General features: G+C 37.9%; 1 protein-coding gene across 3 annotated transcripts in view; it reads left to right on the top strand.

The window, feature by feature from the left end:
• Positions 1-12653, top strand: part of LOC105471044 (uncharacterized protein C9orf85-like) — a 123612-nt gene extending 110959 nt beyond the window's left edge. For all 3 annotated transcript variants that reach the window (XR_011624836.1, XR_011624837.1, XM_071098672.1), the window contains one exon: positions 9191-12653. Coding sequence is in view for 1 of the 3 variants with exons in the window: in XM_071098672.1 (XP_070954773.1) it covers positions 9191-9312 (122 nt within the window). In the remaining 2 variants the exon portion in view is untranslated. The remainder of the gene's footprint in view (positions 1-9190) is intronic.
• Positions 12654-16322: the final 3669 nt, after the last annotated feature.

The raw sequence follows: 16322 nt of genomic DNA, 5'->3' as shown, positions 1-16322 counted from the left end.
TCATTTTTCTTTCTTTCCTTGTTAACACTTTGAATAATGAAGAAATTTTAATGCATTATAATTCATTATGATGATTATTATTTTGATGTCATATTATCCCAAACTTGGCCAGAAGGAGCTTCTTCAGACCTGCTCTTTTATGTTTTTGCCATGATCATATTCATCCATTACATTGAATTCCTCTTGACTTCATGTCTTGGAAGATTTAAGCTTTAGATTTGTTACTGTTTTGATATTTCCCACATGCATTTCCACACAGATATAAATGACTTAGTCATTTGAAACAATTACTTGGTCTCCTCTATATCTTCAGGACAAGATGTTTTGAAAAGACAAAATTTAATGTTTTTATATACCATGGTAAAGTATGTCATTATTGTTATATTTTTAGGTAGAGTCTTGTTCTCTCACCCAGTCTGGAGTATAGTGGTGTAATCACAGCTCACTGTAGCCTCAATCTTGATCCTCCCACCTCAGCCTCCCAAGTAGCTGGGACTGCTGGAGTGCCATCACACCACCATTGGTTTTTCTTTTTTTGTATTTTTAGTAGGGATGTGTTTTGCAATGTTGCTCGGGCTGCAACATGGCCTGAGCTCAAGCAATCTGCCTGCCCTAGCCCCCAAAGTGCTGAGATTACAGGTGAGAGCCACCGTGCCTGGCCAATTTATGTCTTTTTAAGAAAAAATATTTCTATTAAGTTCAAAGACTAGCATTAGAGATGATAACAATAGAGTTTAGTTGGCGTTTGCTTCTTGGTATAACTTTATCTGCAATTTTTTGCTCAATACCACTTTGTTAGTGTTAACTCTTTTATGAGATTCCTTGTGGGTTTTAAAATTAGATAAAATTTCATATACTTTCAGAATTCTGAATCCAGTTGAATGTTTAAAAACAAATTAAAATGCCATAGGAACTTTCAGATGAACAATCCAGCCTTGTTCAGAAATGCTAAATTACAGGACCTTTTCAAATAATTTTCCTGGTGAAAAAGTACTTTAATATTCACACAATGCCCAATGTGTGCCTTTTTCATAGAATGGCTTGATATGTGTTACTTCTTAAGGAAGCTATTACTTCTTTATAGTCCTTTCAGAATATTTTCTATACTTGTCACTAATGTTTTCACTTTGAAATGGAGAAAAATACATATTTCCAGAACTCAGTTATTCTCATGTCATATTTGAAATTTAAAAATTTTTCATCCCAGGGGATATTGTTTATGTCATAAAGCAAGATTTATCTAAAATATGCACAGTTATCCTTGAAGGCTTAATTATAATTTCCCAAAAATGTAGGTAGTCTTTTGCTCCACAATGATCCTGAGGGATAAGAAAGTTTTATTTTTAGTCCCAGATCTTTCATTAACCAGCTCTATTATTACCTTAGGTAAATTAGTTGACTAATAATTTAGTCAATTTTTTTGATAAAAAAGTATCTGAAAATGTACAATATATGGGAGAGTCAATTCTTTGGGTTTACTTTTTCTATATGCAAAACAGGAAAGTTTGACTAGGTAATTTCAAAATCTTTCCTAATTTTAAATTGTTGTGACTCTGATAACAGATTTAAAATTTTATTATCTGAAGAGAGTATTCAGAGAAGAAGCACTTTCTTTTATCTGCAAATTCATCTTTTGCTAGAGGTGGAGATAAGTAGCTGGAATTACAGGATGGATATTATGTACTTCTGCTAGCTCTTTCCTTGCACATATTTTACAAATACAAAGTATCGCATATGAATAACATTGCTGTACTGAACGGTACATCCTCTGCTTTACATGTAGAGAGGTGGATGGACGGGAGATGAGGCAATAGTTCTTTTTTTCCCTTTCTGAAATTTTAAAATGTGTTAATGCTGGCTCACACCATTCTTTCACATGAGAAGATACTAGGACAAACATGTTCATCTGAGAGACGTTGCTGCTTCTGTAGCTCGAAATATCTCTCCAGTCCTAGCTCTCTACCCCTTGGGTTTAACCACATCCAATTATTTTCTAAGACTCCATAAAGGATTCACTGCGCTCATAACAATAGGCTATCTCCTTGGGGCACTGGTTCATCTGCTTTCAAATACGTTATTGAAGAAAATTCATTCGTTTCAAAGATCCAGTATTTCTTACAAACTTTCTGGAAAATATTCCCCCAAATGTTCTAACTTAGATATCCTCTTACTGCTGGCTTAATGATCAAAAGGAGTTAGAGAGCATGAAGCATTTTGAAGCTGAAGTGATTTAAATGCCTGTTCTGCCATATCCCTTGTTCTTGAATGTGTTCACTCACTTGCTGAATTTATAGAACCAATTTAGGAGAAGAACAATGTTTCTGCGTCCCCTAAGAAATTCCTCAAATTCCTCACAGTGACAATCAAAAGAAAATCTGATTTGCTCTTTGTGAGAGCATTTCTTATATACTCTCAGTAGCAGTAAAAGTTTTGATTGCTCTGGTTTCAAAAAGAAAATTACAAAATTTTTAAATTTCTTCTCCCTTTAAAAGCGTAGCTTAGCGCTCTGCAGTATATAAAAACACAATTAACTGCAGACAGAGTACCTAAGGCGTGAACTTTGTAATCAGACAGACGTCGATTGAAATGTTAGCTCAGACATTTGCTAGCTCTGTGATTGTAGGTATTGCTTTTAAGAAATCTGACTCTCAGTTTTTCATCTGTAAAATGAGACCCAATGTTTAATGTTGTAAGTTTTAAATGAGATAATACATGCAATATACTTAAAACAGTCCTTGGAGCATATGACATGCTCAGTAAACAATAGCTGTCTGCTAACCTTTTAATTTTAGCTATTATTAACTAGCTCTTAACCTTTTAATTTTATCTCTAAAATTTGATGACTATTTAAAAAATGTGACTAAAATATTAGTATTGCTCTTCAAAAAAACGACCCATGATTTCTTGCTATCATTAAATATTCAGTGTTCCTATTCCCACACTAGGTTGATTCAAAGTAGGATCTAAACAAGGGCCACACATTAAAGGTGATTGACATTTGTCTTAACAGTTGTTCATCAGTAGGTTTATTTCTTTTTTCTTTTTTGAAAATTGGTTTCCATTTGTTTAAAAAATACATAACTAATTCTGTAACATTTCTCACATTCTTGTTTGTCTGGTTGTAACTGCCACAGTGTTATTGAAAATGTTAACTTAAAAAAATAAGAATTTAAAATTTAAATGAGGTAGTAATTTAGCAAGATCCAACCAGACTTTAAATTCTATGAGATCATGCTTTTTTCTTCTTTGCATCCTATGGGGTGTGAGGATACAGTGCTAGGCAAATAAGAAATACTTGTTGCTTGATTAATTATTCCTATAGTTTGAATATTTGTCCCCTCCAAAACTCATGTTGAAATGTAATCTCCAATGTGCAATATTGGAGAGGTGGGGCCTTTAAGAGGTGATGGGGTGATGAGGGCCCTGCCCTCATGAATGGACTAATTCATTCATGGATTAATGGGTTAATGGATTAATGGGTTGTCATGGCAGTGGGACTGGTGGCTTTCTAAGAGGAAGAAGAGAGAACGAGCACCTCAGCACACTCAGCTCCTGTCCATGCGATGCCCCTCACTGCCTCAAGACTCGTCGGAGAGTCCCCATCAGCAGGAAGGCTCTCTCCAGATGTTGCCTCTCAACCTGGGACTTCTCAGCCTCCGTAACTTTAAGAAATGCATTTATTTTCTTTATAAATTACCCAATTTCAGGTACTCTGTTATAAGCAACAGAAAACAGACTAATACAATTATTGAGAGAAATACCCCTGCATTTAACTAAAATATATTAACGTTTATATTAGAGATAAAGTAAGAATTAAGAGTTTCAAGGCCAGGCACGGTGGCTCACACCTGTAATCCCAGCACTTTGGGAGGCCAAGGATTAGCCAGGCGTGGTGGTGGGCACCTGTAGTCCCATCATGCCGAGATCATTCCACTGCACTCCAGTCTGGATGACAGAGCAAGACTCTGTCTCAAAAAAAAAAAAAAAAAAAAAAAAAAAATTAAGAGATTCAAAATTTGGTCTTGCTTTTGCCATCATTTTGCTAGTTTCACTCTGAAAAAAATGATTAAATATTTCTAAGCTCAAGCTTGCCTTTTTTTTTTTTTTTTTGGTCTCATTGATTTGCCATGAGAGTGAGAAAATATATGAATGGTAATATAAATGCTAGTTAAATAGTAACTGTTATTCTTGTTGAATTAAAAATGCATAAATACTTATATTTAATTTTTAACATCAGCAGTTAGATAAAAGACTCGATGGCCTTGCTGGTTGAAAAGACACCCTTATATTTTACAAATGGAAAATGATTTTTCCTACTTAGCTTCCAGGTCTATGTTTGCCATTATTGTGCAGTTTTATATGCCACATTATAATTGGAGAATGAACATTTTCCTGATTTTCTCACCAAGTGAGGATTCAGTTGCAATAATGATGATTGACTTGTATGGCAAAATGAGACCATAGACTTTGCCTTATGTACCCAGAACTCTTGATCAGGCCAGCTTCAGAGATCTTCTGAAAGAAGGGAGGACTCATCTCCATCCAAATAAAGCAATTGAGGAAGTATCAACAACTTTTTATCAAAGACTGAATTAATGAAATATTTACAGAAATAAATACACATGCATTTAAATACAAATGTCATTCCAGAAAATGTCATTCCAATGAATATGAAATACATTTGTAATAAGGGTCATTTGAAGTAAAAACAAGACCCTAATTTCAGTTTTAGCAAAGGCTCAATGAATGTGTAGTGTCTAGGCACCTAATATGTTTAATGGTTTAAAAAACAGCTTTTAAATTCCATTTAGGACTCATTTAGATTCACAATTAAGATATGTGTTATAATACTCGGAAAACTACAGCGAATGACCAGGAACAGTGTAGTTGCAGAATTACAGGAATGTTGAACACACAAGGCAGACTCTGCATGAAGGTATAGCTGGAGGTTTGCATCTACCTACTCTTTAGGTTTGGACATAAGGTCTTATTAATAAAGGAATAACAAGGCATACCTGCATATACAAATGAACCAGAGCAGTGATTCTCATCCTAGGGAGACGATTTAAAAAATACTAATATTCAGTTTTCGCCCAAGATGCATTACAACTCAGAATTTCTGGAGATATGGCCTAACATTTATTACTGTTAGTAAAAATGTTGGAATTCTTTCCCTTCAATTTTATCCTCAGTTCAAAATGGAGATGCTGACAAAATTAATTTTCAAAATATATATAACACTTGTAAATTACAATAGGTCAGGAAGGAAGCAAAATGAGGTAGCGGTTATTTTTGTGCCCTCTGTGAGCGCAGTTACAAACTCCAGACCAAACCATTGTTTGGGGTTTCAGCTCCTTGAAATGGCTTCTTTTCTCATCCAGAGATTACCTCCTTTCCAAGATTAGTGAAATTTAAAGACTATGTAGACAAGTTAGGTTTTCTAACAAGGGTGTTTTTTTTTTTTCTTGAGACCTCTTTTATATGGAAAATATCTTAGGAAAGTCATTTAGTCAATAAAAAATATTAAGGAAAGAATTTTTCATGATTCATCATAATGAGCAGAGTAAAAATAGGTAAAAATAATCTGGTACAAAATATCAATGTTTTTGACATTTTTTTCCTCAAGAATTGTTGAGAGAGTTTTAGATGTGTAAACCTGCTAGAAACAAAAGAGGTCTTTAGAAAATCTGTTTTTTTTAAAAGAATGGTTTATATCTGTGAACAGAAGAAAAATAAAGGTTCTTTGTCTAACTTATTTCAAACTCTTGAGTTGTGGTTTATGGAAGTTAGAATATTTCACCATGTATCCTACAGCTTTGACTATTTTGAGTTATTTATTGTTACTGCCAGTATTAAAGTAAAAAGATGAATCAGTTAATAAGAAAAATTTTTAAAGTTGTAAATTTTCAGAGTTATGAGTTTTTGAAAAAACATGCAAATATCCTATTAGTTTTTTCTTTTCTTATTAAGTCATGATTCAATTACTCTTTGAAAACAATCATCATTTTTCCTTTATATTTCATTTACATTGTGTGCCCAATTATTTTTCATTATTGGTCAGACTTAACACATTCTTTTGAAAGGAGAATAGATAGATACTTCTCAAGGTCCTTCCAGACTTATATTTTAATAAATTTATGACTAAAATTAATCTTCTCCACACATTGGTGAGTTAATTCTCTTGATCTGCATGGCAGAAGGATAAGCACAACTTTGTCAGTTTCAAACTACTAAAGGCAGCTATAAAAGCGTAAGCATTTATTGAATGATCTGGATTCCATAGTATATAATCAGAAAATAGCTTTATTTTTCCACCACTATATATCACTGCTGATTTTTGGACTTCTCCTTTTCCACTATTTGACAGCATTTTTTTTTTTTAACAGATCTCTTAGTTTGTCAGTCATTAACAGTGTTTATTTATTTATTTATCTATTTATTTATTTATTTATTTATTTATTTATTTATTTATTTATTTTTGAGACGGAGTCTCGCTCTGTCGCCCAGGCTGGAGTGCAGTGGCCGGATCTCAGCTCACTGCAAGCTCCGCCTCCCGGGTTTACGCCATTCTCCTGTCTCAGCCTCCCGAGTAGCTGGGACTACAGGCGACCCTCACCTCGCCCGGCTAGTTTTTTGTATTTTTTTAGTAGAGACGGGGTTTCACCGGGTTTGCCAGGGTGGTCTCGATCTCCTGACCTCGTGATCCGCCCGTCTCGGCCTCCCAAAGTGCTGGGATTACAGGCTTGAGCCACCGAGCCCAGCCTTATTTATTTATTTTTTGAGATGGAATCTTGCTCTATTGCCCACGCTGGAGTCTGGTGGCACGATCTCGGCTCACTGCAACGTCCGCCTCCCGGGTTCAAAGAGATTCTCCTGCCTCAGCCTCCTGAGTAGCTGGGACTACAGGCATGCACCACCATGCCCAGCCAACTTTTTGTATTTTTAGTAGAGATGCACTTTCACCATGTTGGCCAGGCTGGTCTCAAACGCCTGACCTCAGGTGATCCACCCACCTTAGCCTCCACAAGTGCTGGGATTACAGGCGTAAGCCACGGCGCCCGGCCACCAAGTGTTTAAAAGTCCATTCTAAACCAGCATTCTAATCTTGCCTCCAGTTTAAAAATTTTTCCCTTTAGGCTTAGCATGGACTCTGTTTTTTTTTTTTTTTGAGATTGAATCTCCCTCTGTCGCCCAGGCTGGAGTGCAGTGCTGTGATCTCACTCACTGCACCCTCCACTTCTCGGGTTCATGCATTCTCCTGCCTCAGCCTCCAGCTGGACGCTGTTTCAGGAATTAGTGATGTGGGTGGGGACAGGTGAGGTGTTAACTCTTTTTTCTGTCTCCTTATTTCACATCCTCTTTCAGTTCCAGCTCACTATGCTGTTCTTGGCTCTTCCAGCGTCCAGGTCGGGGGCAGGGGTGTGATGAGAGGTAAAGAGGTTAAAAAGGAGGCAGTAAAAAGGGGTTAAGATCATGAACTCTTGAGTGAGAGACTTGGGGTCGGAGCCCCTACCACCCACTAGCTTGGTCACCTTGGTTATGTGTCTCCACAGTGTCCCTTCCTCACAATCCCAATAATGACTTTTTAAATAATGACTTATAGTCCTGAGAATCATGTAAATTGATTTATGTAAAGCATTTACTCAGTAATTGTTAGGTGTTACTGGATATTTTATGGGATTCATTATTATTCTTTTTTTTCTGGGTCTTTCTTTCTTTCTTTCTTTCTTTCTTTCTTTCTTTCTTTCTTTCTTTCTTTCTTTCTTTCTTTCTTTCTTTCTTTTCTTTCTTTCTCTCCTTCCTTCCTTCCTTCTTTTTCTTTCTTTCTTTCCTTCTCTCTCTGTTTCCCTCCCTCCCTCCCTCCCTTCCTTCTTTCCTTCCTTTCTTCCTTCCTTTTTTTTTTTTTTTTTTGAGATGAACTCTTATTCTGTTGCCCAGGCTGGAGTGCAGTGGCATAATCTTGTCTCACTGCAACCTCTGCCTCCTGGGTTCAAGCGATTCTTCTGCCTCAACCTCCCGAGTAGCTGGTATTACGGGCATGTGCCACCATGCCTGGCTAAGTTTTTGTATTTTTAGTACAGACGGGGCTTCACCAGGTTGGCCAGGTTGGTCTCGAACTCCTGACCTCAAGTGACCCACCTACCTTGGCCTCCCAAAGTGCTGGGATTACAGGCATAAGCCGCTGTGTCTGGCCTGGGGCTGTTTTACCAATGCCGATTACCTTGGCAGGTGTTCATCACTAGTTCTCTTTTGTGGGATGGTTTTCTGTGTTCTCTGCCTTCCTCTCCACCCACAGGGATCTTTGCACTGTAGTTTCCTGGTGTTTGTAATGCTCTTACTGGCTGACCTCAGTTCTTACCCTGCTAGACTCATGCAGTTTCCTTCCCAGGGCAGGCAAAATGATGGAAAATGGGAAAATTCATGCATCTAGGGCCAGCTAAATGCTGGAGGTGTAGGCCATTTTGCCTGTAAGTGTCTGTTCTTGCTCTACCATTATGGGCTGTTCCAGTGGTCTCCTGCTTACAGATTCCTTTAGAGTGCCTTCATTTCTTCATGCATGGAGAAATACCTGGAGACATGTCAGAGCTTCCCCAAATACTCTCATCAATTTGCCTACAGAGTGTTGCCACTCAGCAAACTTCCACCTAAGGAGTGAACTATCTCTTGGAGAAAACTTTCATCTCTGAGTGGTCCTCTTAGGGTCCCCTTTCCTTGGCTTGCTTTTAGGGAAACACACCCCTGTCCTCTCATGTAGGTGAAGGGAGACACCATGGTATTCTCTTCCTTTAATTCATTTCAAAAACTCCCCCTCTTCAGTGAATCTCTAATCTTCTCCTAAGTAATCACTGTGTACATTTGCAAGCTTATATTTTACTAGACAAGATGTATACCAAAGGAATAATCTACACGTAATTTGTGGATTGCAATTGTTGTGTGGCAGTATGGATTTCTGACTCCCCTCCCCTCATCTCCCCACCACATGTCTCATGTGAAGACTGACTCTTATTGAGAGCCAGAATACAAGGCTGTGGCAAATTTGATTCAAAAAGGAGACAGGTATTCTTTAGTACAATAAAGTGCAAACAATATACTAATATGTGGTAGTATGAAGAAGCTAATGGCCTTATACCGAAAATGTAAAAGACCGACCTTAATGAAGATTTTTTTCTCTTCTCTCTTCTGCCTTCAGCAACTGAAAATCTCTGCAACAACTTGGCAATGGAATGTGAAGGAGCCGAACAAGGAAGGACCAGACGACTGACTCATGGGGTTTGGTTGAAGGAGATGAGGGCAAGGAGAAAAGGGATATGAAGAGGGTTGTAGAGGCTGTGGGAGGAAGGAGATAGAAAAGGCCTTCGGCAAAGATACTTTTCTGCCTACATCTATGTTGGCCATATGGGGATGCCATAAATACCTTGAACACTGGAGGAGCTAGGTGTGGCACCAGACATCAAGATGGCCCTTAAGGATTCTAGCCTCCTGGTATTCATGTTCTTATATAGTCTCCTCCAACATTGAAAAGGGCTGACCTGTGTAACCAATAGGATATTGTGGGAATGATGGAGTTTGTCTTTTGAGGCTAGATCATGAAAGACATGTGGTTCTTGGACCACTTAATCATGGAGAAGACGGCTGCCATGTTGTGAAGACTCTCAAGCAGCTCTGTGGAGAAGTCCATAGGTGAGGAACTGAGACCCCCCTCCAAGTGAGCAATCTTGGAGGTGGATCCTTTCCTCTCATTCAGGCCTTCAGATGACTACAGCCTGGGCTGGTATCTTGACTACAACCTTATGGGGAACCCTAAGGCAACACCAGCTAAGATTCTCCTGAATTCCTCACCCGAAGAAACTATGAGATAATAAATCTGTGTTGGTTTAAGCCACTGTGTATTGAGATAACTAATTATGTGGCAATAGAAAACTAATACGCTAAGAGATGAATTAAATAGAGAATCCACTCCAAGATTCCACTGTCCATTTGTTTATCCTTTTAAATTCTGTGTCTGCCTGACTGGCCCACAAGACTCTAGGATTATCAAGTATACTACCCTACCCTTACATAATAAAGCGTGTAGGCTGGGTGAGGTGGCTTATGCTGGTAATCCTAGTGCTTTGGAAGGCTGAGGTGGGAGGATTACTTGAGGCCACGAGATCAAGATCAGCCTGGGCAACATCGTGAGGCCAGGAGATCAAGACCAGCCTGGGTGACGGAGTCAGACTCTGTCTCTGGAAGTAAGCAAACAGATAGTTAAATAAATAAATAAAATAAAGGGTGTGGTGTTTTGGTTACAATTTTAAGTGCCGAAAGGAGAAATATAAGATACAATGAAATGATATAACTCATTAACACTGTTATTATTTACATGTAAAAGTAACTAAATACAGTTGTGAGATACTGAATAATATGAGTAAAATTATATGGTGTGCACCTGTCATACAGTCATCAGTTCCACATGCTCCTGCTGAAAATAGCTGAGCCCTTAGTTCCTCGGTACCATTGACCTTTTCTTAAAAAAAAAAAAAAAAACATTAAATCTATTTCTACTGTAATTTGCTATCACATATTGTCTCCTCTCCCTTTTAAAAACAACGTTATTTCTCTCTCTTTTTATAATAGAGTATTCTGAAATCTTCTGTTTGTATTCTACATTGCAGCTTCATTTCAAATCCAAATCCTTACAATTGGCATTGCTTAGCAAATTAACAATGATATACTTCGGTAGATATCTTGTTATGATTGCTATTGTTTTATGTAACAATTTGGCAATTGCATAAAAAGACATGTATCAATGATTCTAATAATTGAAATGCCATTTCCAGTTCCCCTTTAAGTGAAGGAAAACCTATTCAAATTAATTCATTTTTAAAAACCCCACTGTTGCAAGGCAATTTTAACAGAATGATACCACTATCTCCCTTGCTCAGAGGTTGCTATTTACATATTTAACATCCTGAATCTCTAAAGGGAGTTCAATACCATGTAAGCATTAGCATAAGGCAAGCATGTGAACCAGATACATCTACCTATCGCTTTTTACTTGGTGTTTTTCCTCCTTTAACTTTGTCATCAAACTCAGAAACCGTCAGCTTCTGGCGCCCTCTTGTGGACAAATGCTCCTACTGTTTTTGGCAGCTCCCTTGTTTAGGGAAGTTTGAAAAAACGAATCATTTTCCTATTTATTTACGCAAAATAATTTGAATTTCTGAAATAGTGTGGCATTGCTCAGTTACAGAATTGGGGAACTGAGAGAAATTTCTGTTAAAGCAAGCATAAGACATTGAAAAAAAAACCACTCCCGATAAAGCAATGAAATTCCTACTACATTTTTGATTTGTTAGATGGGATTGTTGGTTCTAACTTGTATTGATAATAATTAATTGCAAGAATACCAATCATGTCTGCTTCCTTCCTTCTCAATTTAGGACTTGACTAACGGGGAGGCTTCCATTCAGCATTTGTTTTCCCAGCTCCAGGGTCAGGACTCACCGTGATCACTGGAGCCCCTGCGGTCTGCTACTGCAGGATGGGTCCTCCAACACAATTCCATAACCCATCCTACTGCCATTCCTTTCCTAGCGTCTCCTACAACAGTGTTCTCCTTTGGCCCATCCTCCTCATCCTGTCCTCCACTGACACATTAATTTTCCTTCTTGTGTTCAGGAAAGCTTAATTGAGCATCAGTGGGCATTTAAGATGAGCGGGAGTCTGAGTAACTAACAGTAGAGGGATTAGCACAGTGCTAATGTGATAATAGGGCTTAATGAGTCAGGGTATAACCCATGCCCAGACCATACAAAGCTAGGAAAAAAATTAGGCTCATAGCAGTGGTCATGTAAATTATTTCTTTGACTGTATACCTGCCTTTGTGAGATCTCCAGCCGCTTCCAGGTGTCCCTATCTCAACTATTTCTGGGAGTTCCTGTAAATTCCCATAGGTGTTCAAACAGTTTTCTTGGCCACCACACAAACACTTTCCTTTCTTTAGCTGGACTCTAGGAGATGCAGGCTGCCACGTGTTGCTTGTTTGTGTATATGTAGGTGTCTCATGAATGTGTTGCCCTGAGGTGGCTGCTCTTGCCTTGTTAAGGCCAGCTGAGGTCACTGGGGCAATGCTCTGTGTTGAGACATGTCTTGGTCACTGCTGATGTGCTAGTGCTCTAGGTATGTCAAGGCTTCGCCAAGTTTTTTGACTTTTTAGATCTGTATTGGCTTCATTTCCAAATGCGAAAAAATCCCACTCTTGTTCTATAGTCTTCCAAAGTTCAAAAGTAGTGCTGTTTTGTGTGCTCAGTATCTCTCAGACCTTTGAGCTAGGCAGCTGTCTTATATTTCTGCCAAAGGCTCCTCCCCTCGGGTTCCCGGAGAGACAGAAGGAAGAGAGAGCCTATGAGGAAGAGAGGAAGTCACAGAACGAGATGAGACACACTCGCTTTATATCACTCCTCGCACTCTTTTACTCAGGGCATTTTTATTAGATGAAACAGTAAACATCACTTCTCTTTCTTTGCTCTAAGGCTATTTTTAATTTTCTCAAACTGATTCCTTGTGGCTCTGATTCATCCATTCTCCAGAAATGCTCAGGCACGTCTGCATCTAGGAAGAATGCAACTTAGGTGTGTGTGGGATTCTCTCCATATTAGTTAATGGTGACAAAGGCGATAGTGGACAGTGGTGACCAGGTTATGAGGAGGGAAGGAACCTCTTTAGAGGAAAAATATTGGCAGCCCTCATATTTCTAAAATATTGCAGAAATTGCTCTTTTGGGGGGAGTACATCCATGAAAACTTTCAGTACAGTTTCAAAAGTGCTTGAATGTTTCATGAGAGCATAATACTAAAAATCTCACACTCTTCTGTCTTATAAAGTACTCCCACTTTGTGATGTGTTCAGCAAACATGCCAAATTATTATTAAGCTCATCGTTTACAAATACTAAAGTTATAAGACACCTAATGGCCAAACAAATGCATATATAAGTAAATAGGCATTACCTAAAGGCATTATCTGTTATTAGAATCATCGGTACATATCCTTTTATGCAATTGCCAAATTGCCAGATTATTACATAAAACAATAGAAAGCATAACAAGGTATGCTAATTTGACTGCTTAGCTAGAAATTTGCATAAAGACATTTTTGTTTCTTCTATTTTGCAAGGTAATTATATTAAAATGCTCCCACCTCCCCATTTCTGCTGCTCACATTTTATGGCCCAAAAATACAAAAACAGATTCTCCTGATATTTACAGTATTGCGAAGTGGAGGCAACCTATTTAGTTTTGAACTCAGATGCCCCAATTTTCTAGCTGAATCGCCTAGGACGAGTTCTCTCAATAGTCTGAGCCTCAATTTCCTGATGTTAGGACATTGGATAAATAACACTAGTGGTACCTACCTTATAGGTGGCAAGACTTAACTGAGTTAATCAATAAAACCAAGGACAGTTACTAAGGCAAAATAAAACTTTTCTCCCTATATAAAAGTAAGTTTTTGTATGTCAGTTATTCCTCAATAAAGCTGTTAACTAAAATGAGAGACGTTTTTAAAATGAAAGTTGTCTTACTGGAAGAAAATGTTAAGTTCGACTCCTGAAAAATCTTAGCTTTCTTTCAAAGAAGGTAAAGTTCTGAGAAAGACAGGAGGGCTGTGCTTCCTGCTGCATAGTGTGGAATGCAGGAAGAGTATTCCTGGAATGAGTATCTGGGGGCAACATGAGTGGGGACCATAAAGTGTTCCTTCTGATGAATTTGTATCATCACTTTACTCTTTCACTTGAGCCAGCACTGACCAATACAGTAGCCACTGGCCACACATGGCTATTGAGCACTTGTAATGTGTCTAAGCTGAATTGAGATGTAGTGTCAGTATAAAATGCACACCAGATTTTGAAGACTTTATATTAAAAAAGAATGTGAAATAGTTTATTAAAAGTTTAAAAACATTGATTACATGTTAAATCGGTAATATTTTATATACCTATTTTTAAAAAGAAATATGTTATAAGTTATTTTTGCCTGTTTCTTTTTACTTTTTAAATTGTGACTGCTAGGAAACTTAAAATTACATATGTATTTTGAATTAGATTTTTATCAAACAGTGCTGTGAGCCACATACATTTTCACCTTTCCTTGATGACCCGAAGATACACAGAGAGGGCATACTTTCTGGAAGATTGGATTTAGACCTTATGACTTTAAATCTGGACACCATCAATAAATTAGCTGTATGATCATGGACAGGCATGTTAATGTCAGAATCTCAGGATTTTGTATTTTTTATTTTTTCCAGAAGCAGAAGGGTGATATTATTATGTGAGTCCACAAATAGAGGTGTGCAAGAAATACAGGTTTATTTTTTCATAACTGGAGTTAATTTCTATTATGAATGTCTAATTTATCTATTAAGGAAAACAATCTCAGTTAATTCAGGTTCACTTAGCCCATATACACAAAATCTTCCCTCTTCCTTGAATAGCCCTAAGGTAAGGAGGCAAAGAGTATTTGATCCTGGGTATTGTCATCTATCTCTCCTAGGGACATTCTCTTGACTGCCTGGGGTTTAGTCATCATCACTGCTGTTTCTTTCTCATTCCCACTGCAAGGCCTCTTTAGGAATCCTAGTTCTCTTTTCCATAACAGATCCAATGTGGGATTTATGGAAAACAGTCCCCAAGCTACAGAACATACTTCATAGGTGTATTAAGAAGAATAAACAAGGTGATCCTTCTGAAGTGCTTAGTACAATGCCTGATATAAATGAAGCCTCTAATAAAAGTAGTTAATATTACTAATGCTGTTGATGCAGATGTTCTGGCTTTCAGGCAGTGCACTTTGAGTTTCTAGAAATTTAGCTGCCAGAAAAGAGGTGAGTAAGGCTGTCATTTTCTGTTGCTTCTTTTTCAGTAGTTCAGAGCTAGGAGAGCAAATGTATACACTGAGGGGAACAGTGCAGTGTTGAGGGGGTTGAGGTTTGGGGACAAAACAAAACATTAGTCTACAATTACTCCCTGGTTTTGATCAACAGTTTAGCAGCTAGGATTGGTGCTGGGAAGACACCACCACATGTGGGTGGTGGTAGTTGGGTGAAGACTGGTAGACCTTCTAACATTGGAGGGTACCATGGCAGAAATAACAATACCACAAACATCTACTAAGTGTCTCTGACATGTCAATAATGTGATAGGTGGTGTGGAGGATACACAAGAAGTGGAAGTCATAGTCCATGTATTTGAATAACTTACAACTGGATAAACACAAAATCCACATTGCATTTCTAGAATGAGTGATGAGGATAAGTTGGAAGGCTGACTGTTTCTGCATGATCTTGTGTGATGGCGATGCTTTGGTGGAGACGTCAAAGCTCAGGATTAATACTAAAATGTTGGCTGGGCGCAGTGGCTCGCGCCTGTAATCCCAGCACTTTGGGAGGCTGAGGCGGGCGGATCACCTGAAGTTGGGAGTTTGAGACTAGCCTGACCAACATGGAGTAACCCCCCATCTCTACTAAAAATACAAAGTTAGCTGGGCATGGTGGCACTTGGGAGGCTGAGGCAGGAGAATTGCTTGAACTTGGGAGGCGGAGGTTGCAGTGAGCCAAGATCGTGCCATTGCATTCCAGCCTGGGCAACGAGAGCAAAACTCCATCTCAAAGACAAACAAACAAACAAACAACCTAAAATGTCAGATATAGAAACTCAATTTGTTAGTGCTCTTTGAGCCAATATGGCTACCAGAAACTTATTCTTTGGGCAATATGATGGATAATCAGAATATTGATGTATTTACAGTGAAGGATATTCCTTTCAAGAGAGGAGAATGCTTGCACAAAATTTAGTGACAGCTAATACCCACCAGAAGATAAAATAAATAAGTTCTTTAATTTTTATTAATATTCATTTATTGACATTCATTTTATCATCTGGTGAATTCTAGCTGATACTAAAAATTAATTTAAGTTTATAGAACAAATTCTTTAGCATCAAAAATTTTATCGACTAATTACATTAAAAATATGCAGATTGGGGAAAGACTACCGATATTAAAATGTTAGCAGTTACATTCTCTCATATTAAGAAATCTTATATCAGTTTGAGGAAAGGCAGTGTTTTGCAAAAGCATGGTTTGAAAACCACTGCTACAAATATTGAATGATTTAACACTGTCTTGATGATTCTCTGTTTTGCACTCATATTTATTAAGGGGTTAAGACATGATCTGACCTTTGAATGAGGTATTAGATTTGGATTAGAATTAAGAAATAGGACCTATAAGCCAGAGAATGAATAAAGTGTAGGTGAAAGGAGATGCGCAGACAGGCTTTTAG

This window comes from Macaca nemestrina, chromosome 6 (assembly GCF_043159975.1).
Source record: "Macaca nemestrina isolate mMacNem1 chromosome 6, mMacNem.hap1, whole genome shotgun sequence".
Taxonomy (NCBI): Eukaryota; Metazoa; Chordata; class Mammalia; order Primates; family Cercopithecidae; genus Macaca; species Macaca nemestrina.
The sequence above is the reverse complement of the archived record's forward strand: the minus strand, read 5'-3'. Positions and strand labels throughout refer to the sequence as shown.